The sequence below is a fragment of the Oncorhynchus kisutch genome, linkage group LG2, assembly GCF_002021735.2.
Source record: "Oncorhynchus kisutch isolate 150728-3 linkage group LG2, Okis_V2, whole genome shotgun sequence".
In the NCBI taxonomy this organism is placed as follows: domain Eukaryota; kingdom Metazoa; phylum Chordata; class Actinopteri; order Salmoniformes; family Salmonidae; genus Oncorhynchus; species Oncorhynchus kisutch.
In genome coordinates, this window is record NC_034175.2 from 45221669 (window position 1) to 45248184 (window position 26516).

The 26516-nt window shown below is 43.6% G+C and overlaps 1 protein-coding gene across 3 annotated transcripts in view; it reads left to right on the forward strand.

The window, feature by feature from the left end:
• The window catches only part of LOC109867191 (multidrug resistance-associated protein 4), a 49623-nt gene that overhangs the window by 11968 nt on the left and 11139 nt on the right, over window positions 1–26516 (forward strand). For all 3 annotated transcript variants that reach the window (XM_031795915.1, XM_031795907.1, XM_031795922.1), the window contains exons 18-25: window positions 174–274; window positions 743–889; window positions 10137–10216; window positions 18172–18322; window positions 19041–19160; window positions 19271–19381; window positions 21007–21107; window positions 25601–25792. In XM_031795915.1, the coding sequence (XP_031651775.1) occupies window positions 174–274; window positions 743–889; window positions 10137–10216; window positions 18172–18322; window positions 19041–19160; window positions 19271–19381; window positions 21007–21107; window positions 25601–25792 (1003 nt within the window). The remainder of the gene's footprint in view (window positions 1–173; window positions 275–742; window positions 890–10136; window positions 10217–18171; window positions 18323–19040; window positions 19161–19270; window positions 19382–21006; window positions 21108–25600; window positions 25793–26516) is intronic.

Genomic DNA, 26516 nt, shown 5'->3' on the forward strand with positions numbered 1-26516 from the left:
AAATACCATTGTTTTTATGATCCCGATCGATGGCGTTTTTGTTGACTTTGATGTGTTGCCGTTCAGGCTGACCTTTTATCCCAGGTTAGGACATATTGCTTTGTACCCTGCCTACAGATTTCTGCTTTCTTCTATTGATGACTTTGTGGCTTTGATTCCTCTGTGCCGAGCAGGGCCTCTGAACAGGAGCATCTCAATGTGACGGAGCCCATCCACAATGGCAGCAGTGCCACTCAGCAGCTGGACCTTGACCTTTACTTGGGTGTTTACGCAGGTGAGGCACAATGAGCTCAGCTCCCTTTGTCTGCCACTGAGGCTCCGCACAACCCAGCCATTCACTGAACACATCCCCGGGCTTTGGCTGGAGCCCAAGGCCTTCAAGGCCCAGTGTCTGTACTCTGAGTGTACGGGCCTCAGCTGCTAGGGAAGATAGGAGTGTTTTTCTTGTCTTCAAGAGTTGGATTGCTCTTAGGTCTGATGTGATTGTCTTCCCATGACTCCCTCGCCTCTTCAGTTCTCCCCTCAGCCTGTGTTCGCAATCACTATTGGCAGCTCAGCCTTCAAGAATAAAAAGTGAGTCACTGAGGGAGAGATTGTAGTGGAATCTAGCCCCATTTGGAGTTTTCAGTTCCAACAATGGTGCAGTGAAGTGAACAGTTGACCTGCTTGGAGAGGGGGAAAGTACTAATGTACTCTCCTGATGTATTTGTATCTTTTTGTACCCTGTTCTGTTTGTGTATAGGTTTAACAGGGGCCACCATCGTATTTGGCTTCCTGCGTAGTCTTGTGTTCTTCAACGTCCTGGTGAACTCAGCCCAGACCCTCCACAACCGCATGTTCACCGCCATCCTCCGCACCCCTGTCCGCTTCTTCGACATCAATCCCATTGGTAAGGGGCCCAGCCATCTCCATGTGTACATTTCTTCAAGGACACACAGTATAACCACATGTTTTTTTTAACCACAACGGGCCAGTTAATGTTTCAAGGCGAGATGCCATCCTTACCTGTTTAGTGTCAAAAGTACAGTAGGTTTGCTTACATTTGAGTACTCTTAAATAACCATTCTGCCCACTAGAGTGCAGACTATTCCTGGGACATATCAGTTTCTGCATTGGCTTGCATATACAGTAGGCTAGATCTCACCTATGTCTGTCCCCGCTTTACAACGGCTCTCCACTGAGGTAAACACAAAAACAGCTTTTAGACAATTGATTCACATCTGTTTTAAAATTCCAAATGTTTGATTTGTCTCAGAAATCAAATACATGCACTATTCTTAGTAATATTGTGTTATTAATCAATCTAAAGAAATCGTTCACGTAGTAATATACCTGCTAGATATGGTTACACTTCCTGGGTGACTATCACAGGCTTATCTGGACTTTAAAGAGCCACTTGTTAGTTATATGGGTACTGTTTAGGGGTTAAGGACAATGCTGTCTATTTGGAACATCCCAGAGTTGATTTTTGTTTCCAAGAACTGCTTCATATAAACTGTAATCATAAAACCAATCACCCAAGAGTTAAATTGTGAGTCAAAATGCATGTGAAATAAGTCTGTGCTTAGGTGTGACGTCTTTTGAAATGACTGAGAAGAGGGTTATCTATTAACCGTGAGCGCGAACCAAAAAGCAAACAATGATATTGAATGAATACTGTTTGCTCTAGGTCTTGGACAGAGTCTGGTATTTGAACGACAGAGCTGAGCAAATACAAGGCCAGTTGAACTGTATCAGAAATCTTTGTTTATTTAATTAGCTTTGTAGGCTGTAGCTGTTTGGACAGAGTGGAGTGGGCAGATGGACATGATTTTAAAACACCACGACTAAGATGACCCACTCTAAAAGACACTTCCTCCTTCTCTTCATGTAACAAGGCTGCTTCACAATACGGCTCCGTTAAAAAGATTGTTTCAACAAGTCTACCTGAAATTGTTCAAATTGATTCTTCACCATTTAAAATTTGACAATTCATCTGAAAGTTGTTGATGTTTCTGTGGTAAATATATATTTTCTCATTTCCCTTTTTTCATTCATAATCCAGGTCAAATATCATGGGCCACTTTGATAACTACTCTTTTTCTATGCCATTGTTCACCTGTCGGCACATAATTACTCTGGCTAATCTCTCCATAGTGACATGCATGTACAGCACAATCAGCACGGTTGGGCATTTTCAGCATGAAGGAAACTTATCAGTAGAATGAGTCATAATTAGATGGTAGCAAAACTACAAGTATGATTTGAGGGTGCTTTTTTGGTAGCGTTGTGGTTTCTGCATTAGAAGTGTGTGTGTGTGTAGTGATGCAGGTTTCTTTAGGACGTTGCGTTTGGAGCAAACGGTGTGGGTCTGAATCTTTGGGTTTTGTTCTTGCTGCTGCCTCTCTTTTGTGTGCTCGTCTACCTGACAGCTTATCTGGGCGTGTACCTCCCTGGTAATCTACACATAGGAGGAGCACAAACAGTTTAAATAATGGAATCATCTGTTTAATAGCGCAGTGAAGGAGAGGCTTAACAGATGCTGCTATCTGATTGCTGTTGTGTTGCTATCAGTAACCATTGATGGACCGGTCCAATCCTTCCAGCTTCAGCCCTAGCCTGGAAAACACTCCAGTATGTCTGACTGGATTCAGATCAGACACAACCTTTTTCTATTAGAATATAGGTATATAGGTTCTCCTGTGGTCTTGCACCCCCCCCCCCTAGAAAAAAAAAGGTTTAGACAACCTATCAAACCACCGCAACATATCTCTGCCTTTTTGAATGTCATTTCTAAGGATTGTCTTTATCTGTTATGAAGTCTTCTGAATCATGCTGTACTTTTCTCATGCTGTAATTGTGAAGCAGGTACTCCCCTTGAATTAATAGAACAGACGATAGACAGAGCTATTGTCATCAGGGGTATTGTCAGCGCTGGTATTACTGTGTCTCTCGCTGTTGTTTTCTCTCCCAGACTTGGTCTGTGTGACTTTCCCTTGTGTTGCCAACAAAGTGTGAGTGATGCCGGCGTTGTTAAGGATTTGACAACTGTTTACACTTGTAAGTGATGTGTGCTGCTGCTGTGTTTGATATGTTGTTGGCTGACATACCGTCTTACTGGGAGTTAAACATTACCACTGCACAGAAGTCTGTCTTGCGATAGATGTGGTTTGTATAACAATTGAACTAATCAATGGCGGATTATGATTGATGGATAGCTATTGTAGCTCTGCAATACTGTTTGGCTAAATGACTTGGTCGGCCTTTTTTCGTATTGTACAAAGTTATTGGATTGTTTGACAATCTTACGACGTCTCGATGGATTTAGTCGGTTATGATGCATAAAGCGACATTTGAACTTTCACAGAACGTCCAGATATAACGCGCTAGATTTGTTTTTCCAATATGATACTTATGAACATGTTTTGTGATAAAAAAATAAAAAAATAATTTAATCACTGCTCAACCTGATCTGCTCCATTGAAATCAGCATCATAGAGCAGTGGATGTGTTGAGCTGATGTTGATCCCTTTAATTTAGTGTCGTTGAGTGTGCTAACGTCCCCCCCCCCCCCCCCCCCCTCGCCCTGGCCGATCAGCACAGTTCCATAGTGAGGTACCAACGGTCATCACTCACACGTACATGCATTCAGGCAGCACACACTCATGTAAATACACACACACACACACACACTCCCCTTTTAACCTCTACCCTCACTTATCAAGATGGTTCACCTCAGCGCCAGGTGTCAGTGTCTGTTGACACAGGGAAACGTCAATACAATGTCTATGTAACGACGGGACAATCTAATTGTGTCTACGGAGGCAATGTTTTTAATGTCTATATTTGTGGCTCCAGTATCGGTGTATGAGAGAAGTGGTGAAAGTGCTGCAGAGAGGACGATGATATCGGAGTGTGCAAATTGAATGTGGAGATGGAGCCATGTGTGTGTGTGCAGTGTGGCTGATATAGCTCCCCTTCGCTCACCACTTCCACTATTTAATTGCATGAAAGGGAAGTGGAGGAGATTGCAGGACCCTGGCGGTGTGAGCGGAGAGAATGGATTTAGAATGTATTAGTATTGGCAGCAAGGTGCCGGCGGTGGGGTGGGGAGGTGGCCCCGGCCCCCAGGCCTCTGGGCCTTCGCAAGAGTTCAGGTGAGTTGTAGCCCACCACCTCAGCAGCCTCCAGCAGCAGTCAGCCCGCTCCCCAATTCCCCTGCATTATCGCTTCCGCCTCAGTGAAAGGCCGGCCCAACAGCAGCGGGGCCCACACATGGAGTGGCTCATAGTGGCCCCCTTATCTAGATGTTTACAGGGAACAGCGATTTGCCACACGCCCTGCTCCAGCTCCAGACCCCACTGTTCCACTGCTTCAACTCTGATCGGAGAGCCCTGCCCGCCTAATGTCTCCACCCAAGGGGCCACTACCTCGGTCGGAAAGGCCTGACATTTCGCCAGCCCCCCCCCCCCCAAAAAAAGGGGTGCAAATCACCCCTGGAGACTAACGCCATGAGAAATGGTTTGATATTAATGCTGCTGATATCCTGAAGTGTCTATCCCCCTCCACCACACAATAGGTGATATTGTTGACAGGAACCAGTCGTGATTGACGCTATTGTTCCGGACCTGTCTTACCTCATAGGCATTTCCATGCACTGAATGTCTTTGTGTGACTGTATCCCTGAAATGGATCTTACCTATAGTTTGTGGAGGGATGTCAACTGTATCACAGTTGAAAAGGTGAGCTGCTAGTAAAACAGCTGATTGGCTCTGTGATGCTCTCTGGCGTGTACCCCTGAAACCATGGTATGATGTAACTCGGGGTAATGTATCCTTTTTTTGTACGCTTTGTCTGCAGGATTCACATGGATTTAGGTCATCTATGGCTTAGACAGTAACATTATACATGCATTATGGGCTCTTCCACAAACACAGTTTGACAAATAATTCACCCCCCCCCCCTCCTGTTTCCAGAAGAAAGCGGAGAGACTAGGAAAATAACAGTCAGCCGCGTTACTTCCCCCTTGGCTTGAGCCCTCCCCTCAGGAAGTCTGCATGCTAAAGGGCCACTCACACTGTGAATAAGATTAGTCTGCCTCCAAGTGTACAACATGCTTACGCCACTTGACTTTGAATCAGCGCTGATTTGGAAGCATTGCTGGGTTGTAAGGGGGAATAATGCTCCGGCTGAGTTTATGCAATGGCTGTTATGAAAAGCCCTGGCCTCGTCTGCATGCATGTTTTTAGGCGGGAGCGGGGAGCGGCAGCGGTGGTTTTGGATAAAGCTGTAAGCTGCTTACGGCCGTGGAGAGAAGTGATTACAGGCCCACCACCATGGGACCCTCTGGGAGCCGCCGAGACAACTTTTAGGTCACCTCCACATCCCGCCAAACCTCCCCTCCATTCTCCCTGCCTTACTATAGTCAGCTCGTACCCTCCTGGCTGCTCTAACTGAGATGGCAGTGTGTTTTTAGAGAATGAAGCTCACTACAGGGAGCTGAGGCCCTGAATATTAGAGGCCTGCCTAGCGTACTCCATTTATGAACCAGATACTACTACACGGGCTGTTGCGGTGACTGTATTACCGCCACACCGGCGGTCACAAGTCACGATGGCAGTCAAATTCCACATGACCGTTTAGTCGTGGTAATTAGGCATCTCCAAGCTCTGATGCTGCTGTTGGTCATTAGTGGCCTACCAAACTTGCCAACTATACTCCATATAGCCTACCTGGGTAGCATGAAAATATACCAGGGGAAAAAGCGTCCCCCATTCGCTATTTAAGTGCATGGATGACATGTTTTTTTTCAGCTGCCCCCGTTTCGTTACAGGTGCATGATAATGGTCCATTCTAAATCGAAACAAATGTCACATATATTATTTAGTATATGTGAAGATTAAATCAAGAATAGTCTGATGGTTGACAATATTAGCCTATCACTTGTGAATGGTGCCCAGCATAAGAAACAATACCTTTTTTTTTATTGTGACTTGTTCGCACACCTCATGTAGCCTGGCCCATAGGCCTATATGTTTTAATAAGGTTAGTATCACACCTCATGTAGCCTGGCCCATAGGCCTATATGTTTTAATAAGGTTAGTATCACACCTCATGTAGCCTAGCCCATAGGCCTATATGTTTTAATAAGGTCAGTATCACACCTCATGTAGCCTAGCCCATAGGCCTATATGTTTTAATAAGGTCAGTATCACACCTCATGTAGCCTAGCCCATAGGCCTATATGTTTTAATAAGGTTAGTATCACACCTCATGTAGCCTAGCCCATAGGCCTATATGTTTTAATACGGTCAGTATCACACCTCATGTAGCCTAGCCCATAGGCCTATATGTTTTAATAAGGTTAGTATCACACCTCATGTAGCCTAGCCCATAGGCCTATATGTTTTAATAAGGTTAGTATCACACCTCATGTAGCCTAGCCCATAGGCCTATATGTTTTAATAAGGTTAGTATCACACCTCATGTAGCCTAGCCCATAGGCCTATATGTTTTAATAAGGTTAGTATCACACCTCATGTAGCCTAGCCCATAGGCCTATATGTTTTAATAAGGTTAGTATCACACCTCATGTAGCCTAGCCCATAGGCCTATATGTTTTAATAAGGTTAGTATCACACCTCATGTAGCCTAGCCCATAGGCCTATATGTTTTAATAATGTCAGTATCACACCTCATGTAGCCTAGCCCATAGGCCTATATGTTTTAATAATGTCAGTATCACACCTCATGTAGCCTAGCCCATAGGCCTATATGTTTTAATAATGTCAGTATCACACCTCATGTAGCCTAGCCCATAGGCCTATATGTTTTAATAATGTCAGTATCACACCTCATGTAGCCTAGCCCATAGGCCTATATGTTTTAATAAGGTTAGTATCACACCTCATGTAGCCTAGCCCATAGGCCTATATGTTTTAATAAGGTCAGTATCACACCTCATGTAGCCTAGCCCATAGGCCTATATGTTTTAATAATGTTTATATCACAACTAAAGTGGACAAATAACTTGTTTAAAATTAAGCACATTAATCCGCTTTACAAAGGGTGTAGAGGCTAACGTGTGTGTGTGTGTGTGTGTGTGTGTGTGTGTGTGTGTGTGTGTGTATATAAGCAGCGGGTGAATTTCAAGTTTGGGGAAGGTAATTTTCACCATTAAAAATGCACCTTTTGTATAATAAAAGCATTACATGCATAATTGCATTTGCGGTCACTTTTGATAATGCTGTTTTCCGCTAATGGAACATTCACGCTTTTACCGTACTACCATGTGTGCATTGCTGCACTTATACCGTACTACCATGTGTGCATTGCTGCACTTATACCGTACTACCATGTGTGCATTGCTGCACTTATACCGTACTACCATGTGTGCATTGCTGTACTTATACCGTACTACCATGTGTGCATTGCTGCACTTATACCGTACTACCATGTGTGCATTGCTGCACTTATACCGTACTACCATGTGTGCATTGCTGCACTTATACCGTACTACCATGTGTGCATTGCTGCACTTATACCGTACTACCATGTGTGCATTGCTGCTCTTATACCGTACTACCATGTGTGCATTGCTGCTCTTATACCGTACTACCATGTGTGCATTGCTGCACTTATACCGTACTACCATGTGTGCATTGCTGTACTTATACCGTACTACCATGTGTGCATTGCTGCACTTATACCGTACTACCATGTGTGCATTGCTGCACTTATACCGTACTACCATGTGTGCATTGCTGCACTTATACCGTACTACCATGTGTGCATTGCTGCACTTATACCGTACTACCATGTGTGCATTGCTGCACTTATAATGTGAAGAAATACCCTACGCAACACTTTAAGGTAAACGTTCTGATCTGTTGCGTCAGCCACATTGCATAAAAACTGTTTTGCTAGTGGTTGTATTAATTTGGGATCTATCGCATCCCGCAACTGACCCGGACCTATGTTTGGAATATTTATTTCTTGCATAGAATAGGTCGACTTTTGTACTATGGGGGATAGTAGATTGACATAGGCTTGTGCTTTTGCTGTTCGTTAGGCCTAAACATCTTGTTGGCTGACAATGTGAACAGTTTTTCCAATTTCTTCAATATTCACCTCGGAATTGGATAAGGACGTGTGCAGTTGTGTCCCTGATGTGTCGGTGTTAACTTGTAGCCTGTGAGAGAACCAATCACCTGACAGAGAGCCGTGTGAGAGAGACGCTTTGGATTGCGCAGCACACTCCAGGAGAAGGGCACAACACAGCATTCTGGGCCGCAAAAGGCATGGATCTTTTTTTAGGGTGCATTACGGTCACAAAGGGGATGCCACCATGAAATTTGAGGCATTATGTGCTTGTCAAATTGTGAATGAGAGACCATTGGCGTGTGTACAGCCTGCGCAAAAAAAAAACAAAGCAGAGCTCATGACTTTCAACTTTTTTCAAATCATCATTAGTCTCATCATGCAGCCTTACAATGTCTTAAAACTAAACATATAGCCAACAACAGCGTATAGGAGTACCTGTTTCTTTGTTAACCGCTCGACACAGAATAGCCACATACGCACTCGCTCAAATCTCTTGGAGAAAATATTTTGATTTTAATTCAATTGTGTTCTTCATACTATAAAATAATGCCACGGAATTATAAGCTAATCTTGTCTGCTAAATGAACTAGCCGTTTGGCATAGCCACTTCAGGACCTAATAAGGACAACTCAAGGGTATGCTATTATTTTCTTCTGAAATAGACTACTTCTGAAAAGGTTCTTCATATCATGCTTCTTTAGACATGTCTAAAATAATGAATTTGTGAATGTAGAGGCTATATTACATGGATTTATTAGGCTTTCTAAAATGGCTTGTAGGCTATGTGTGGAAGCTAGGAGATGCTACATGTGTTTATGTTAATTAATGGTCAATTACCGTGAGACCGACAGTTATTTGCTTGACGATCACCGGCTGATGAAATGCCACAGCCCTAGTGGTGGCCTGACATATTGTGAGTGGGGTTGTTAAGGTGAGTCATTCTGACTTTTATCTTGAAGTCAAAGGGATGACGATCACCGAGCAGTCTGTTAGTGTCCTTCAGCCTATTTAAGTGACCCTACATGGTGCTGAACAGCATCCGGCCACACGGTCCAGTCTGAAGTATCCTTTCTCCAAGCCAAGAGATATGAGAAGCTCTCCTTTCTGCCAGCCTCTCTGTCCATGGCTTTGGGATTAGCTATGACTGGGCCTTACAGTAAACTGTGTGCGCTTGTGTGCGTGTTTGTGTGAATGCAGCTGGAGTGTAATCTTATGTGCTCGGGGATCAGGCTGGGGAGCAAAGTTTGTAAAGGACACATAATAAAGGGCGGCAGGAACACCTGCAGAGCACCGCTCAAGAATAATGAACACCTGAGCAGATTGGACGCAACTCAATTAACGTCATTGACTCTGGCAGTCAGGACAGAAAGGCAGGTATGGCGGTTCTGTCTCCCCTTTGTTCCCAAACAAAAGGGTCCCCAACGTATTCCGTTTAGAGTAGGGCAGGCTCTATGCAACCCAGACCAAATAATGATTCATTGTTTAATTTAGATAAGTCTCTCTATTTGTCCCATCTGATATCGCCCTCTCAAGGTGTATACATCATTATATTAATATAGAGGCCACCTAGGTAACGTATTTCATTTCAATAGAAGCAGAGACGGACTGTTGCAAAAGGAATCTAAAACATTGAGTAACGTCTTTACATTTGTGTGCAAAGTCTGCGAACAAATTAGTCAGCGGATTAGAAATATAATGTAGTTTTGTTCCTCCCAATGTACGACAAGCTGACTTAATGGTGTGATTCAACAGAAGTCGAAATGAGTCATGTGTTTGCACACCTCCCTGTGAATAGAATTCCTACTACTGTAAGTATTAGACAATGTCACATCAAGCTTTCCTAAGGTTTAACTGACATGAAACTCAAATAATCACACCAATTTGTCATTTCTTTTTTTCTCTCAATGTTTTTTTTGAAAGCTAATGCTAATCAACATCACACGCCATAGTGAAACTAGATGCTACTACTTGACAGTACACACGTGGTGCAGAATACTCTTTGGTCCACATGTCTAATATGTAACCTCTGTGCTCCATCACCTGTTGTGACCCAGGAAGAATCCTCAACAGGTTCTCTAAGGACATTGGTTACCTGGACTCTCTGCTGCCCTGGACCTTTGTGGACTTTATCCAGGTGAGTCTCACCTCACTAGGTTCCTACTGCCTGCCTCTCTACTACTGCATGGGGAGGCCATTTCATGCCTGGCTAGTCCTGCTTTGTGGTCCGGGTCCCCTAATCTGGAAACAATTACTGTAGGATTACCCGCCAGTGCGGCCCAGCGCCCGCACAGATTTAATAAAAGTGTCTGCACATAGGCAGAGGGTGTGGCCACGGCCGCCTGGCGGTGCCACAACACAGGCCGCGTCGCCAGGGAACGTGTCAGGAGACTAGCAGAGTGATTGAGAGAAAGAAAGGTGCCACAGAGGAAATAGTGGCTAAACAGGAAGATGTGGAGGCGGTGGGAGAGTAGGAAGGAGAATGGAGGAGCATCTCTGGAGTGGCAAAGAGAGGGAGTGTAAGTAGCAGCCATGTAATATGTGGCTGGATGGACGGAGAGGTGCTGGAAGGGAACAGTGGGCGAGGAATGAGACGGGTCAGTTGAGAAGGAGACTATCCTCTAGCATCCTCTCCTGGCTGCTAGTCCACTGCAGGCCTGGTAGCCACGGCCCAACCTGACGCATAGCCAGGTAAAGTTACCCAATGCCACCACACAGCAGCGCAATAACCATCTCCCAGGAAAGAAAGGCCCGTGAAGATGAGCCAGCTCATGCACCTAGCACCACAAAAGAGTGAATGTTCGCCGCACAATCCAATGTAGAGCAGCAGGCATGGCTCCTTGGTTAGGGCCAAAGAAAGGAACAAAGCTGGGCTGAAAATGAATCCCTCCTCCACAATGCATGAGTGATGTTTGTGGCAGATACCCATCTCACAGGAGACAAAAGCCATCTTAAATGGTGAAAGCACAAAAGATCATAAGCACAAAGGCTTTTTGTCCACCATAGTTCCCTCATTTTTAATAATAAGGTGGATAATGGGCAGGGTGAAAGAATAACGTTGCAGAAGGCCAGTAGCACCAACCGATAAACTGTTAAAGCTAGACTAGGTCATGACAGAACAGAGGCTTGTTGTGTTTGTGTTGCACATACACTATATCTTCAAGTGTAGCCATCTCTTATTGTAGAAACACAACAGAAGTTTAACAATGCGCAAATAACATACACTATCTTTTTAATTATTGTAATTTGTTCTTTGGTTTGCTGTGAGAATGTGTAGCCTAGGCAACCCATGTTAGAACTAGGCTTTTGTTGATTTGAACTAGCTGGTCAAATCTGATATTGGAGCCCAGCCAGATACCTTGCTGGTACTATGCATACACAATGTGGTCTTATACGGCAAGATAAATAGGGGCTCCTTGTGTGAGTGACAAAAATGGCATAATTTCCCTTGCAAAAATTTGGCATGTGTTTTTATTTTGTATCTGTTTTACATGTGAAATAGTTGCTTTCACATGTTGACCTTATATTTCACATGAAACCATATTTTCATATGTATTCAATTTAGAGTTCAACTGTTAACACCACTTTTTTTTACGTGAGTTGCACATGCAAAATGAACGGTTTCACATTTTAACGTTAATCTCAAAATCACATATGCAGCTTTACATGTGAAAAAAAAGTTTCACACGTGGAATTGCAAGTTCACATGAGGTGGTGAAATTGTTTTCTCCTTACATGTGAAATGATGGTGTTAACGTGTTGAAGAAGCAATGTGTCCACATACAGTATGGAAATGCTAATTCTGTATAAAGGTAACTTAGCCTAATAATAGTGTGTTAAAATGATTATTTCTGATGTCTGAGCCATCGATTCAGTGTTACTGTTGCAGACACACCTCTCTTCTTCATACATTGGTCAGTGACCGTTGGAAGAAGCCCAGTGAAAAGAACAGAAACTATTGATGCTTGTCTACTTATTTATCCGTTTTAGAATTTAGCACTGTCAGAGTTCTTTTTTGAAACCCAACAACATCCAAAATACATCATCTATTCAGGTAAAAACAAAAATGTGATGTCAAAATAAGTTTACTTTGAGGTGTGTTTTATCAATTTACCTGATTTTGCAAACCGTTACATTGTACAAAATCTAGGCAGCAATATTCTTGCAATGCTTTTTGATAAAAAAAAAACTATCTAAATTTGCTCAAATTGAGCTGTAATTTATGAATTTGCATTTTAATCACATCAAATCCTGCAATAAACTCAATTACATTTTTTTAATAAATAATTTGACAGACCTAGTTGACATTCCGATATGAAAATGCACACGTGAAAGTGTAGTGGACATGAGTAGGTCATGGTTGCTCATGGTCACATGATGAGGTAGCCCCGCCTGTGACTTCAACATTAGTGTTGGACCTCTTGGTTCAGTGGTCAAGACGTCAGCGTCTCCCATAGGAAACCCAGGTTTGAATCCCACCAGTTACAAAATCACACATGTGAAATGTCTGAGTCAATTTTTCATGAGTCAGACAGGCGGTTATTGGACACGTGTGACATTTCAAATGAGTTTTTCTTATGGTTTTCCCATGTGACATTTTTTCTCATGTGATTTGTTCATGTGAAAAATTCATGTGAAACATCTCACGTGTCCAAAAACCATGTCTGACTCATGAACATTTCAAATGTAAAAAAAAAAAAAATGTTTTATTTTAAATTATTTTTTTTACTTGTGAAATGTTTTAAGTGATATGTTCGCACGGAATTATGTAATACATGTGTCTGAACCGTGATTTTATTTTTTGTAATGTTGGACAAGTGCTTTTGTTAGCCAGCTCTTTCTGCTCTTGTTTGCAGGTGTCTTTTTATGGAGCACTCTTTAATGCTTTCAGGAAGGAAGATTTGATCAAAGTATTAGCCGGACAGAAAAGCTGCTGATCCTGACCATTGTTGCTCATTCTCGGAGGGACATTTCCCCACAGTCATTGTTTAAATGGTTGTCAGGGGTAATAAAGGTAAACTCCATAAACAATGGTCTAAGTGGTTTATCTCCCTCTGTGGGGAGAGGCTGCCTCTGTGTGGGGATTTGCATCAGAGCTGGGCCCTTTATGGTGGAGTGAGCACTTCACAGCCATCAACACTCCCCCATACATTTCCTAACAAGGGGATTCCCTCAACTTGGGGAACTCAGTTCCATTCCAAAGCCATATTTTTTTCACGGGCCTCATTTAGCCGCAATTTAGTATATTGAAAAAAAGTGTCATTTTCTCTTCCCTTTATGTTATTTGGACAAAGGCAGAAATGTCAATTAAAAGCACCTCAGGCAGTGTAGACGGCCGGCCTTTGTGTGGACTTGACCTTTAAATCCTGGGTTGCCTGTGCTTTGAGTTAGGGGGCAGGAGAGGGTGGCAGGACAATACAGGAGGCTCTGAATGGACCCATCCCTTGTGAAGGCTCTTGCCCAAGTCACACCACTAACTGTGGGGTCCCTGCCTACATTCATTGGCCATCAGTTAAAATGTAGTTTGTCAGTAGAATATGGGTAAGAGACCAAGTCTGTTTGGACATATCCCTACATTTTGCAATGCTTTGGGGGGATTTTGAACTAAATATTCCAATTAGTTTTCTGGTGACCTTTAGTTTGAGTGGGGCTGACCCTGGTCTCACCAGTTAGTAACAAGCAGAGGCCAATGCAGCCACCAGTCATAAATTACAGCAGTAAAACATCGGTGGTCTAGAGGAGGGAGGAGAACAGTCTGGGTGTACCAGAAACACTTTGAACACACACAGGGCAGAGGAGGATGGCCATTGTTTGAAAACACTGACGGGTGGATCAGTGATCACTGTATAGTGTGGCAGATTGTGTGGTGGGCCTCTTCTCTGGTTTTGTGGGATATGAGAACTGCTGACATAGCCGTGAGTGCTGTGTAGGATGGGGTTTCACTGGCTTTCTCTGGTGCCTTTACCAGCCGGGTGACAGAGGAAGTGAAGAATGCACTGGCTCCAGGCACCAGACATACCTGGTTAGTCAGATAAACACTAGAGGTATGTGTGTGTGTGTGTGTGTGTGTGTGTGTGTGTGTGTGTGTGTGTATGTATATATATATATTAAACATTGTTATCTGATAGGACCATTGTCTTGCTGCATATGGTGGAAAAACATGAGTGAGACAAAGGTGAGAGGCTGAAAATATTCAGGAAACTAACTTGGGTTGAAAACTACACATTAATTTAGAGCGTGTGTCTCTCTCTCTCTCTGTGTGTCTGTCTTTTCTGTGCATTAGGAAGGGGTGTAATTGTGACTCTGACACCTAGCAGTACCACTCATGGTCATGTGATGGCGGGTAGGCACTGGCCACCTGTGAAAAGATCCCAGTCTCTGTGTGGTCTGGTCTCCCATGGCACTGTGGTCTGGCATCTCTCCTGACTCAGCCAAGCTGGACAACCACTGCTATGAGCCTGGGAACCTGTAGCGCGCACGCACGCACGCATGCACACACACACACACCCTAGTCTACTAGACTTGGCCCTGAGACCGCACCAACAACTCTGATCAGGAGGAGGATGATACCAAATGATGGCTTTGACGATGCGGTTGCTATTTTGTTATTGTGGAACACGCATTGTGGTTTCCTTCCTGTTTCTACGAAAATGCTCATGTGTTTGTTGGTGTGTGTGTGTGTGTGTGTGTGTGACAGAGCGAGAGAAAAAGGGCTGATTTGTATATTCTGTATGTGAGGGCATGCAGAGTGCAGGGCAGCTGCTTTTTGGTGGATGCTAGTGATTTATATGAGAGAGGGAGCATTTCAAAGCTTTCTCTTATTTCCAAAATGGGTGTGGAAATCAGCAGCTTGACTGAGCTCAAATAAGTGACTTATCTTACCTTTTCACAGCACACAAAGGCCTAATCCTGGGACTACTTGAGCCGCCAATGTAGACGGCGACCGAGACCACCACAGTATGTGTCGGGCCCTCCTCACCACACACAAAACACATTGACTGCAGCTTTATGAAGTGAAAATGGCACAGAAAGGGAAAATGTGAAGGAGGTGTCCACAGTAATTTCTCCCAAAGAAAGGCCCAGCATCTGGGCATTTAGGGGTAAAATAAAGCTCAAAGCAGAGCAGAATGGATCGGGTCACTCCTATTGTCCCAGAGCCCAAGTGGAACGGCCTTGCTTTGTTTCAGTACCACTGACCCCTACATTTTATTGTGCCTACTCTGTCAGGGAAACCCTAACCCTACTCTAAGGCAAAGTGTGTGTGTGTGTGTGTGTTGAACAAATTCCAGCGACGACGGAGGATTTCTTTACCCTTTTTCTCCCTCCATTTCCCGTTATGTATTTAATTATTTTTTTCCCCCCAGCGGCCGTCTCTCTCGCTCTCAAACACTGCACGCTGTCACTAAAGAAAGGGAGGATGAAAAAAAAGAGTTGTAAAGAAGCGTACCGAGTCCTCATGTCCGGAGGGATGTTTAATTGTCGGGAAGTGTTTATGCTCCGCTCTGGAACAACAGTCGCTATCAGCGCCCAGCACAAATATAGCAATTAACTTCAATTTTCTACATTTATTTGGACATCAAAGACCTGATGGTATCACCTCCCAAAATATAGCAATTAGGGGTCAGTGGAGATGTGAATGGTCTTTGGGCCCAGCAGTGTGCCCTGTTGGTATGAATGGGCTGCATGGCATCGCATACCTACAGTAGCTTTCTTCTCTGGCTAAAGGGCAATTAGAGGTAATGCTTTATTTAAACTGTTTATATACAAAAGCTTTTATCCACATTTATGTGCAGCTGGCTATGGCTCGCCTCGGACAGGGAGTTGTCCTGTTGTTCCTCTGTGGGGGGCTGGGGTCAGGGTCTATGTGATGTGGATGAGGACAGGGGGTTGCTGGGGGAGGTAGGTCAGTGCTTATCGGGGCTCATCTGTGTGTAGTGTGGGTGGGGGTTGTGGTTTTCTCCGATGCTGACATGATAAGCGGCAGACCAGGCAAATGCCTGAGATGAAACAGCTAAGGCCTTGGCGACAGTGTTGCCCAGGGGAGCAGGAGAGGCTGTGGCAGGACTCCTCTCTCTCTCTCTAATGGATCCTACTGCTTCCTAGACTCCTTCCTTCCTCTCAGATGACCCTTCTATCAGACACTCACAGTAGACTGTACTGCTGTTGGGCCCAGCAGCTGTAGACCAGAATTAGATGGGCCCAAACAGGCTTTTACACTAGACCACCACCAATCTCAGGGATGTGAAAAGGACTAAACTAGTTTTACGTACTGCACATCATGACACATCACTGTAGCAAAGCTCCCAAAAATATTTTTTGTTGTAAAATATTGTGTCATTTCAACTATTGACAGAAAATAAAATAGACCTGCACATTTTGTTGAAACGTGTAAATAGTTGTGCCAGTCACTCAGTGTGAGCTTGGATAACATGCAGTAATAGTGTGCGTCGCTCCCATCTCACTTTGCAGTCCGGTAGCCTTCCATCACGGCCCAGATTGAAACTTATGTACTGTGAAATTCTCGGGATCCGTTGAGCTCAGTAGTTTCCGCTCACTGCTTGATTGTGTGTGCTGCAGCGCGGCTATGGTGGGGCTGGTAATACCCTCTTATCTGCACTGTAAACGGAATTGAGTGGCTTTTCATCATAAAACGACATTGAAAGTGATCATGCTTAAACGTGCTCTTAAGCGCCCGATAACATCCGTAATTAAGGTGCTAAATGAAATGTTCATCTGGGAGGGCTAGTCTGAGACCATTGAAGGTAACATACTGATCCTAATCTGTTCCTCTTAGAAGTCTTCTGAGTTTGTTTCTAATTTCAGGGTGTGAGGTTTCAATTTTTTATCAGCTATCTAGTGAATATCAAATATGCCGCAGAAGTATATCTTTAAGGTAGAAGCTGTATTGAAGGACTCTGTCTCATACCGGTTTAGCATAATGCAATCTACCAAGTTAAACAGTTTTTCGTTAAATAGAACTCGTTTTCTGATTTTAGGAGTATTGTTTGTACTAAAAGAATGCTACATACAAACATCATATTTGTGAAAAGAGTCTCTTCACTATCTACTCTTTCCACCAAGTTAAACTAATGAGAGGCGTCTGATATACAATACAGTGAAATAATGCACTGCAAGGTTCTCAATCTGTCGTCGGGCAGGAAACCGGTGTCTGCAACCACCAGAGTTTCCGGTGCTGCTTTGTCACTGCCTGCAGTCCCTCCCGTGCAGGCATCAGATTGCATGTGGCTAGTGGTCTACCTGTGTCAGGTCAGGTGGCCATTAACAAGAGTGATGAGTCATTGTGTTATTGAGGCCTATGTGAGGGCTATGCATTCTGTGTGTACTGTAGTATCAGACACCCACAGTGTGGTTCCCACAACTCTCAGCCAGTCACAGTGACTATACAATGCCTACTGGCTGGGGCCACAGAGACTTGGCGAGGGAGGTTTAAACCTCAGGTGTTGAAGGCAAAGCCCATGGGGGTTAGGGTTAGGGAGGCGAGCCACAGAGGAAGAGCGGCAAATTGTCACCTGCCACTAAGTGCCATCGTCCTCTCACCACTGTGACACAAACACACACACGCGCACACACACACACACTCTTCACAAATATGCTGCTGCTACTCTGTTTGTCTATCCTGATTGCCTAGTTACTATTTCCCCTACCTACATGTACATATTACCTCAACTACCTTGTACCCCTGTACCGCTGCTCTCTGTACGTAGCCTCGTTATTCTTATTTTTTGTGTTACTATTTTTCTTTTTTTATGCACTCTTTTTTTCTTTACTTTTTAACCCTGCCTTTTTGGGAAAGGGCTCGTAAGTAAGCATTTCATGGTAAAGTGTCCAACTTATATTTGGCGCATGTGACACATACAATTTGGATTTGACACACACACTCTCCTAATGTTGCTGTCACCTTCTGCCTTTGGAGCTGTGGCAGAAAACAAGTGTGTTTCTTACATCATCCCTAAGTGTAACGACAGGCCTCAAACTTCAGCGGTAGCCCGCAAGTCAGCAGGAGTCCATTTACTGAGCTGTTGCGCTCACCACACCGCTCTGTTCTCTCCCTCTGTGTTCTCTCTCTCCCAGGTGTTCCTGCAGATCCTGGGGGTGATCATCGTGGCGGCCGCCGTCATCCCCTGGATCCTCATCCCCGTCGTCCCTCTACTCGTCGTCTTCCTGTTCTTGCGACGCTACTTCCTGCAGACCTCCAGGGACATCAAGCGCCTGGAGTCCACTAGTAGGCTTCACTGTCTTTAGGGACACGTCTGTTTTAATGGTGGGAGACAAAGGGAGCACTAGCACGGGAATGCTAATAGACCATTGAATAGCAATTGAAGAAGGCCTTGGGCATTAGCATAAAAGGATAAAGGTGGCTGTGGCCCATGGGTTGCCCACACACACAGTTTCCTTAAGCGCTGGGAGTTCATGGCATCAGATACAATGGAGGAAATGCCAAGTGGGCCCGTGGCAGGCACTAGTTCATCCTCTGTATTCATCCTCTTTATTCTGGGCTGATAGCCCAAAGGCACACGGAAGAACAGGTCTGCTGATCTTAAGGAACAAAAGTGACTTAAGAAGTTCCAGTGGAACATTCAGGCTTTGTCTGTTTTTACGAAGCCTAACGTTAATACATCTGGACAACAGGAATGCTAATATTAGTCATTTTCCTTTCAAACCATTTATTTCAGAAGCACTGCTTTTGGTAGCAAGGTGTACATGAAAATGTATGGGAGACGTGCATAAGGGGTTATCACGTTAACTGTCATGTCAGCTGAGCTTTGTAGCAAAACAGACAATTGAATGTTTTCTTTCGTCTGTATTGAAGCCGGATGTAACCATCTTTGTACAGTCTAGAAAAATGGTGTGTTCTTTTGAAATAAATGAATAAACACTGTGTATACTAGTGGTGTTTTAAATATTCACGTAAGTGTTTGTTTGTTTGTTATCCTCTACAGCCCGGAGCCCAGTTTTCACCCACCTGTCCTCATCCCTCCAAGGTCTGTGGACCATCCGTGCCTTTAAAGCCCAGCAGCGTTTCCAGCAGGCATTTGACGCACATCAAGACCTCCACTCCGGTCAGAACCAGAACTGACATCTAACCATAACTACTACACATAGAATTGCATGTTTTCATTTGGTGTAATAACTATAGTATACAACCAGTAACCATGCTGTTCCTTTGCAGAGGCCTGGTTCCTATTCCTGACCACATCCCGATGGTTCGCTCTGCGTCTGGATGGCATCTGCTCCATATTTGTCACCCTCACTACCTTTGGGTGCCTGTTCCTCAGGGATGGTACCGTATGGGTCCTATATCAACTGTAATGTCAACTGTACCAGTCAACAGTTTTTGACACCTACTCATTCCAGGGTTTTTCTTTGTTTACTATTTTCTACATTGTAGACTAATAGTGAAGACAACAAAACTATAGTATGAAATAACACATATGGAATCATGTAGTAACCAAAAACAAAATATACTTGAGATTCTTCAAAGTAGCCACCCTTTGCCTTGATGACAGCTTTGCACACTCTTGGCGTTCTCTCAATCAGCTTCATGAGGTAGTCACCTGGAATGCATTTCAATTAACTGGTGAACCCTTGTTAATTTGTGGATTTTTTTTTTTTAAGCCAAACATTTGTGTTGTGACAAGGTAGGGTTGGTATACAAAAGATAGCCCTATTTGGTAAAATACCAAGTCCATATTATGGCAAGAACAGCTCAAATAACTTTAAGACGAGGTCAGTCAATCCGGAAAATTTCAAGAACTTTTAAAGTTTCTTCGAGTGCAGTCGGAAAAGCCATCAAACGCGATGATGAAACTGGCTCTCATGAGGACCACCACAGGACCACCACCTATGCTGCATAGGATAAGTTCATTAGTGCACCTCTTGATTGCAGCCCAAATAAATGCTTCACAGAGTTCAAGTTACAGACACATCTCAACATCAACTGGTCAGAGGAGACTGCTTGAATCAGGCCTTCATGGTTGAATTGCTGCAAAGAAACCCCTACTAACAGACACCAATAAGAAGAAGAGACTTGCTTGGGCCAAGAAACACGAGCAATGGACATAGGGAAATCTTTCCTTTTGGTCTGATGAGTCCATATTTATGATTTTTGTTAAATTTTTTGATTATTTAATTATTTAAATTTTTGGTTCCCACCGCCGTGTCTTTGTGAGACGCAGAGTAGGTGAACGGATGATCTCCGCATGTGTGGTTCCCACCGTGAAGCATGGAGGAGGAGGTGTGATGGTGTGGGGGTGCTTTGCTGGTGACAGTGTCTGTGATTTATTTAGAATTCAAGGCACACTTAACCAGCATGGCTACCGCAGTATTCTGCTGCGATACACCATCCCATCTGGTTTGCGCTTAGTGGGATGATCATTTGTTTTTTAACAGGACAATGAACAAAAACATACCTCCAGGCTGTATAAGGGCTGTTTGACCAAGAAGGAGAGTGAAGGCGTGCTGCATCAGATGACCTCCACAATCACCCGACCTCAACCCAATTGAGATGGTTTGGGATGAGTTGGACCGCAGAGTGAAGGAAAAGCAGCCAACAAGTGCTCTGCATATGTGGGAACTCCTTGAAGACTGTTGGAAAAGCATTCCTCATGAAGCTGGGTGAGAGAATGCCAAGAGCGTGCAAAGCTGTCAAGGCAGCTTTGCCCTGATTTTTAATTTTTTTTAACACTCTTTGGTTACTACGTGATTCCATTTGTGTTTTCATAATTTCAATGTCTTCACTATTATTCTACAATGTAGAAAATAATACAAATAAAAACCCTTGAATGAGTAGGTGTGTCCAAACTTTTGACTGGTACTGTGTAATCAACCATATACACCTCAGGCTCTGCAGTACTTAGGTGAACATGGAGTACAGTGTGTTGGTTTCTCTCTTTCCTGGTGTGACAGACTTGAAGGCAGGTGCTGTGGGCCTGGCTCTGTCTTATGCAGTAACCCTCGTCGGCATGTTTCAGTGGGGAGTCAGACAGAGTGCGGAGGTGGAGAACATGGTAAAAACCTCCTTTATTGATTTAGACCTAAACTCAGCAAAAAAAGACATGTCCTATCACTGTCAACTGCGTTTGTTTTCAGCAAACTTAACGTGTATATATTTGTATGAACATAAGATTAAACAACTGAGACAAACTGAAGAAGTTCCACAGACATGTGACTAACAGAAATGGAATGTGTCCCTGAACAAAGGGGAGGGGGTCAAAATTGAAAGTAACAGGTAGGATCTGGTGTGACCACCAGCTGCATTAAGTACTGCAGTGCATCTCCTCCTCATGGACTGCACCAGATTTGCCAGTTCTTGCTGTGAGATGTTACCCCACTCTTCCACCAAGGCACCTGCAAGTTCCCGGACATTTCTGGGGGGAATGGCCCTAGCCCTCACCCTCCGATCCAACAGGTCCCAGACGTGCTCAATGGGATTGAGATCTGGGCTCTTCGCTGGCCATGGCAGAACACTGACATTCCTGTCTTGCAGGAAATCACGCACAGAACAAGCAGTATGGCTGGTGGCATTGTCATGTCAGGATGAACCTACAGGAAGGGTAACACGTGAGGGAGGATGTCTTCCCTGTAATGCACAGCGATGAGGTTGCCTGCAATGACGACAAGCTCAGTCCGATGATGCTGTGACACACCACCCCAGACCATGACGGACCCTCCACCTCCAAATTGATCCCGCTCCAGAGTACAGGCCTGGGTGTAACGCTTATTCCTTCGACGATAAACGCGAATCCGACCATCACCCCTGGTGAGACAGAACCGTGACTCGTCAGTAAAGAGTACTTTTTGCCAGTCCTGTCTGGTCCAGCGACGGTTGGTTTGTGCCCATAGACGACGACGTTGCCAGTGATGTCTGGTGAGGACCTGCCTTACAACAGGTCTACAAGCCCCCAGTCCAGCCCATTTTCAGCCTATTGATGACAGTCTGAGCACTGATGGAGGGATTGTGCGTTCCTGGTGTAACTCGGGCAGTTGTTGTTGCCATCCTGTACCTGTCCCGCAGGTGTGATGTTTGGATGTACCGATCCTGTGCAGGTGTTACACGTGGTCTGCCACTGCGAGGACGATCAGCTGTCCGTCCTGTCACCCTGTAGCTCTGTATTAGGCGTCTCATTGCAATTTATTGCACTGGCCACATCTGCAGTCCTCATGCCTCCTTAAAGCATGCCTATGGCACGTTCACACAGATGAGCAGTGACCCTGGGCGTCTTTCTTTTGGTGTTTTTCAGAGTCAGTAGAAAGGCCTCTTTGGTGTCCTAAGTTTTCATAACTGTGACCTTAATTGCCTTCCATCTGTAAGCTGTTAGTGTCTTAATCACCGTTCCACGGGTGCATGTTCATTCATTGTTTATGGGTCATTGAACAAGCATGTTTAAACCCTTTTCAATGAAGATCTGTGAAGTTAATTGGATTTTTACGAATTATCTTTGAATGACAGGGTGCTGAAAAAGGGACATTTTTTGCTGAGTTTGTCTTGACTTGCCTGGCTGAAGAATAGGTGAATAATATAATTGTACTAGTCTGCTATAGTTGTTTCTAGTTGTGCAAATGTATACCGTGCCTATTATACAGTTTACATTCACTTAGGTTGGAGTCATTAAAGCTCATTTTTCAACCACTCCACAAATTCCTTGTTAACAAACTATAGTTTGAGCAAGTTGGTTAGGAAATCTACTTTGTGAACGACACAAGTAATTTTTCCAACAATTGTTTAGACAGGTTATTTCACTTATTCACTGTATCACAATTCCAGTTGGTCAGACGTTTACATACACTAAGTTGACTGTGCCTTTAAACAGCTTGGAAAATTCCAGAAAATGATGTCATGGCTTCAGAAGCTTCTGATAGTCTAATTGACATCATTTGAGTGGTTGTATTTCAAGGCCTAACTTCAAACTCAGTGCCTCTTTGCTTGACATCATGGGAAAAATCTAAAGAAATCAGCCAAGAACTCAGAAAAACAATGGTAGACCTCCACAAGTCTGGTTCATCCTTGGGCGCAATAAACCCCATGGGACCACGCAGCCGTCATACAACTCAGGAAGGAGATGCGTTCTGTCTCCTAGAGATGAATGTACTTTGGTGCAAAAAGTGCAAATCAATCCCAGAACAACAGCAAAGGACCTTGTGAAGATGCTGGAGGAAATGGGTACAAAAGTATCTATATCCACAGTAAAACGAGTCCTATATCGACATAACCTGAAAGGCATCTCAGCAAGGAAGAAGCCACTGCTCCAAAACCGCCATTAAAAAAGCCAGACTACGGTTTGCAACTGCACATTGGGACAAAGATCGTACTTTTTAGAGAAATATCCTCTGGTCTGATGAAACAATAATGGATCTGTTTGGCCATAATGACCATCGTTATGTTTGGAGGAAAAGGGGGAGGCTTAGCAAGCCGAAGAACACCATCCCAACCGTGAAGCACGGGGGTGGCAGCATCATGTTGTGGGCGTGCTTTGCTGCAGGAGAGACTGGTGCACTTCACAAAATAGATGGCTTTATGAGGAAGGAAAATTGTGGATATATTGAAGCAACATCTCAAGACATCAGTCAGGAAGTTAAAGCTTGGTTGCAAATGGGTCTTCCAAATGGACAATGACCCCAAGCATACTTCCAAAGTTGTGGCAAAATGGCTTAAGGAAAAGAAAGTCAAGGTATTGGAGTCGCCATCACAAAACCCTGACCTCAATCTTATAGAAAATTTGTGGGCAGAACTGAAGAAGCGTGTGAGCAAGGAGGCCTACAAAACTGACTCCAGTTTCTCCAGCTCTGTCAGGAAGAATGGCCAAAATTCACCCAACTTATGTGGGAAGCAGGTGGAAGGCTACTTGAAACGTTTGACCCAAGTTAAACAATTTAAAGGCAATGCTACCAAATACTAATTGAGTGTATGTAAACTTCTGACCCACTGGGAATGTGATGAAAGAAAGAAAATTTGAAATAAATCATTCTCTCTACTATTATCCTGACATTTCACCTTCTTAAAATAAAGTGGTGATCCTAACTGACCTAAGACAGGGAATTTTTACTAGGATTAAATGTCAGGAATTGTGAAACTGAGTTTAAATGCATTTGGCTTGGGTGTATGTATTCACCCCTCTTGGGTTTCTTCACATGTTATTGTTATAAAGTGGGATTAAAATGTACTTTTTTTTGGTTAACAATCTACACAAACTACTCTTATTTCAAAATGAAAGAAAATTCCATATTTCTTTTTAATGAAGTTGAAAACCAAATATACAGTATCTTGATTAGATAATCTACTTCCCTCAGTCAAATCATGTTAGAAACACCTTTTGGCAGCGATTACAGCTGTGTCTTGTTAGGCAAGTCTCTAAGAGCTTTGCGCTCTTGGATTGTGCAATATTTGCACTTTAAAAAAAAATATTTTCAGAATTCTTTTAAGCTCTGTCAAGTTGGTTGTTGATCATTGTTTGACAGCCATTTTTAAGTCTTGTCATCGATTTTTCAGGCAGATTTAAGTGAAAACTAACTAGGCCTCAGGAACATTCACTGTCTTCTTGGTAAGCAACATAAGTGTGAATTTGGACTTGTTTTAGGTTGTCTTGCTGAAAGGAACATTCGTCTCCCAGTGTCTGGTGGAAAGCAGACTAAACAAGGTTTTCTGTTTTTTTTTAACCTGAAACACCCCAGTCGTTGCCAATGACAAGCATGTTATACCCATAACATGATGCAGCCACCACCATGCTTGATAATATGGAGAGTGGTACTCGATGATGTAATGTGTTGGATTTGTCCCAAAGATAACTCTTTGTATTCAGCACAACAAGGAAATTACTTTGCTACATTTTTTTGCAGTTATTACTTTAGTGCCTTTGCAAACAGGATGCATTTTCTTTTCTTTTTTCGGTAAAGGATTTTTTCTTTTCACTCTTTTATATTAGTATTGTGGAGTAACTACAATGTTGTTGATCCATCCTAAGTTTTCACCTTTCACCGCCATTAACCTATAACTGTTTTAATATTAGCATTGGCCTCGTGATGTAATCGTCTTTACCATCTTCCAATCGGCGCATTGGAAAAGCACCCTGGCCTCTGGTTGAATCTGTGCTTGAAATTCACTACTCGTCTTGAGGGACCTTAAATATAATTGTGTGTGGGGTACAGAGATGGGGTAGTCATTAAATCATGTTAACCACCATTATTGCACATAGTGAGTCCATGTAACTTTTTATGTGATTAGTTAAGCACATTTTAACTACTGAACTTATTTAGGCTTGCCATAACAAAGGGGGTGAATACTACATTGACATTATTGAGAATTTTTGTCTAGATCAGTGACAATTATTATTTGTTTTTTATCCATTTCAATTCCACTTTGTAACCCAACAAAATGTGAAACAATACAAGGGCTGTGAATACTTATGATTGGCACTGTCAGTGTTCCTGGCCACAGAATGAAATAGAACAGAATATTCACTCATAGAATAACAACGATTTTGTAATAATGTTCTGACACTCCCAGATGACTTCTGTGGAAAGGGTGGTGGAGTACACAGAACTGGAGAGTGAAGCACCTTGGGAGACAGACAAACGGCCTCCGCCTGATTGGCCCAGGCATGGTTTCATCACCTTCGACCAGGTCAACTTCTCCTACTATGCGGACAGTCCTCCGGTCCTAAAGAACATTACTGCGGTCTTCAGATCCAGAGAAAAGGTGCCCACTACATATTCTTCTGATATGTGTCCATGTTTACGACAATGCACAACACACCCCAACACAATTCAGTTGATATGCAGCCAGTGTAATGGGTGCGGTGCTGTTCTTCTCTGTGTGTCATTATTTTTCAAATCAATTATTTAGGGGACATCTTATTGTGCCGCTGATTCCCAAGGAATATACCATTTGTGATTCATGGAATACATATCATGCAATTAAGACTAGTCAAGTGGATCCATTTGTTCACATTTGCATTCTAGGAGACCTGACGGTGACAACTGTTTATTCACTATATGAGAGAGAGGAGAGAAGATGAGAGGGAGAGAGAGGTAGAGATGGTTGAGGGTGATTGAAACCCAGCGTTTTTAATGCAGGGGGTGTATTTTGCATGGCCACGGTTCGCCAGGGCGGCTGATTTCACAATGGATGGGTTGATAAGTGAAGAGGCCTGGGCTCTGACAGCCCATGGGAGGGATCTTCACCCGATGCCGTGGGCCTGAACAGGCTTTGTGTGCATCCTGACAGTCCCCCTGAGACGACGCTTTCACAGGGAAACGAGCACCTATCTAGCACTCTGAACACTCCTCTCTCTCACACACACACACACACACACACACACACACACACACAACATATGATTTGGTATATTTACTTTTAACTGTTAACTATGAATTTTCTTACATGTCTTACTGTACATTTCCATACTTCCAGTGTAGTGATT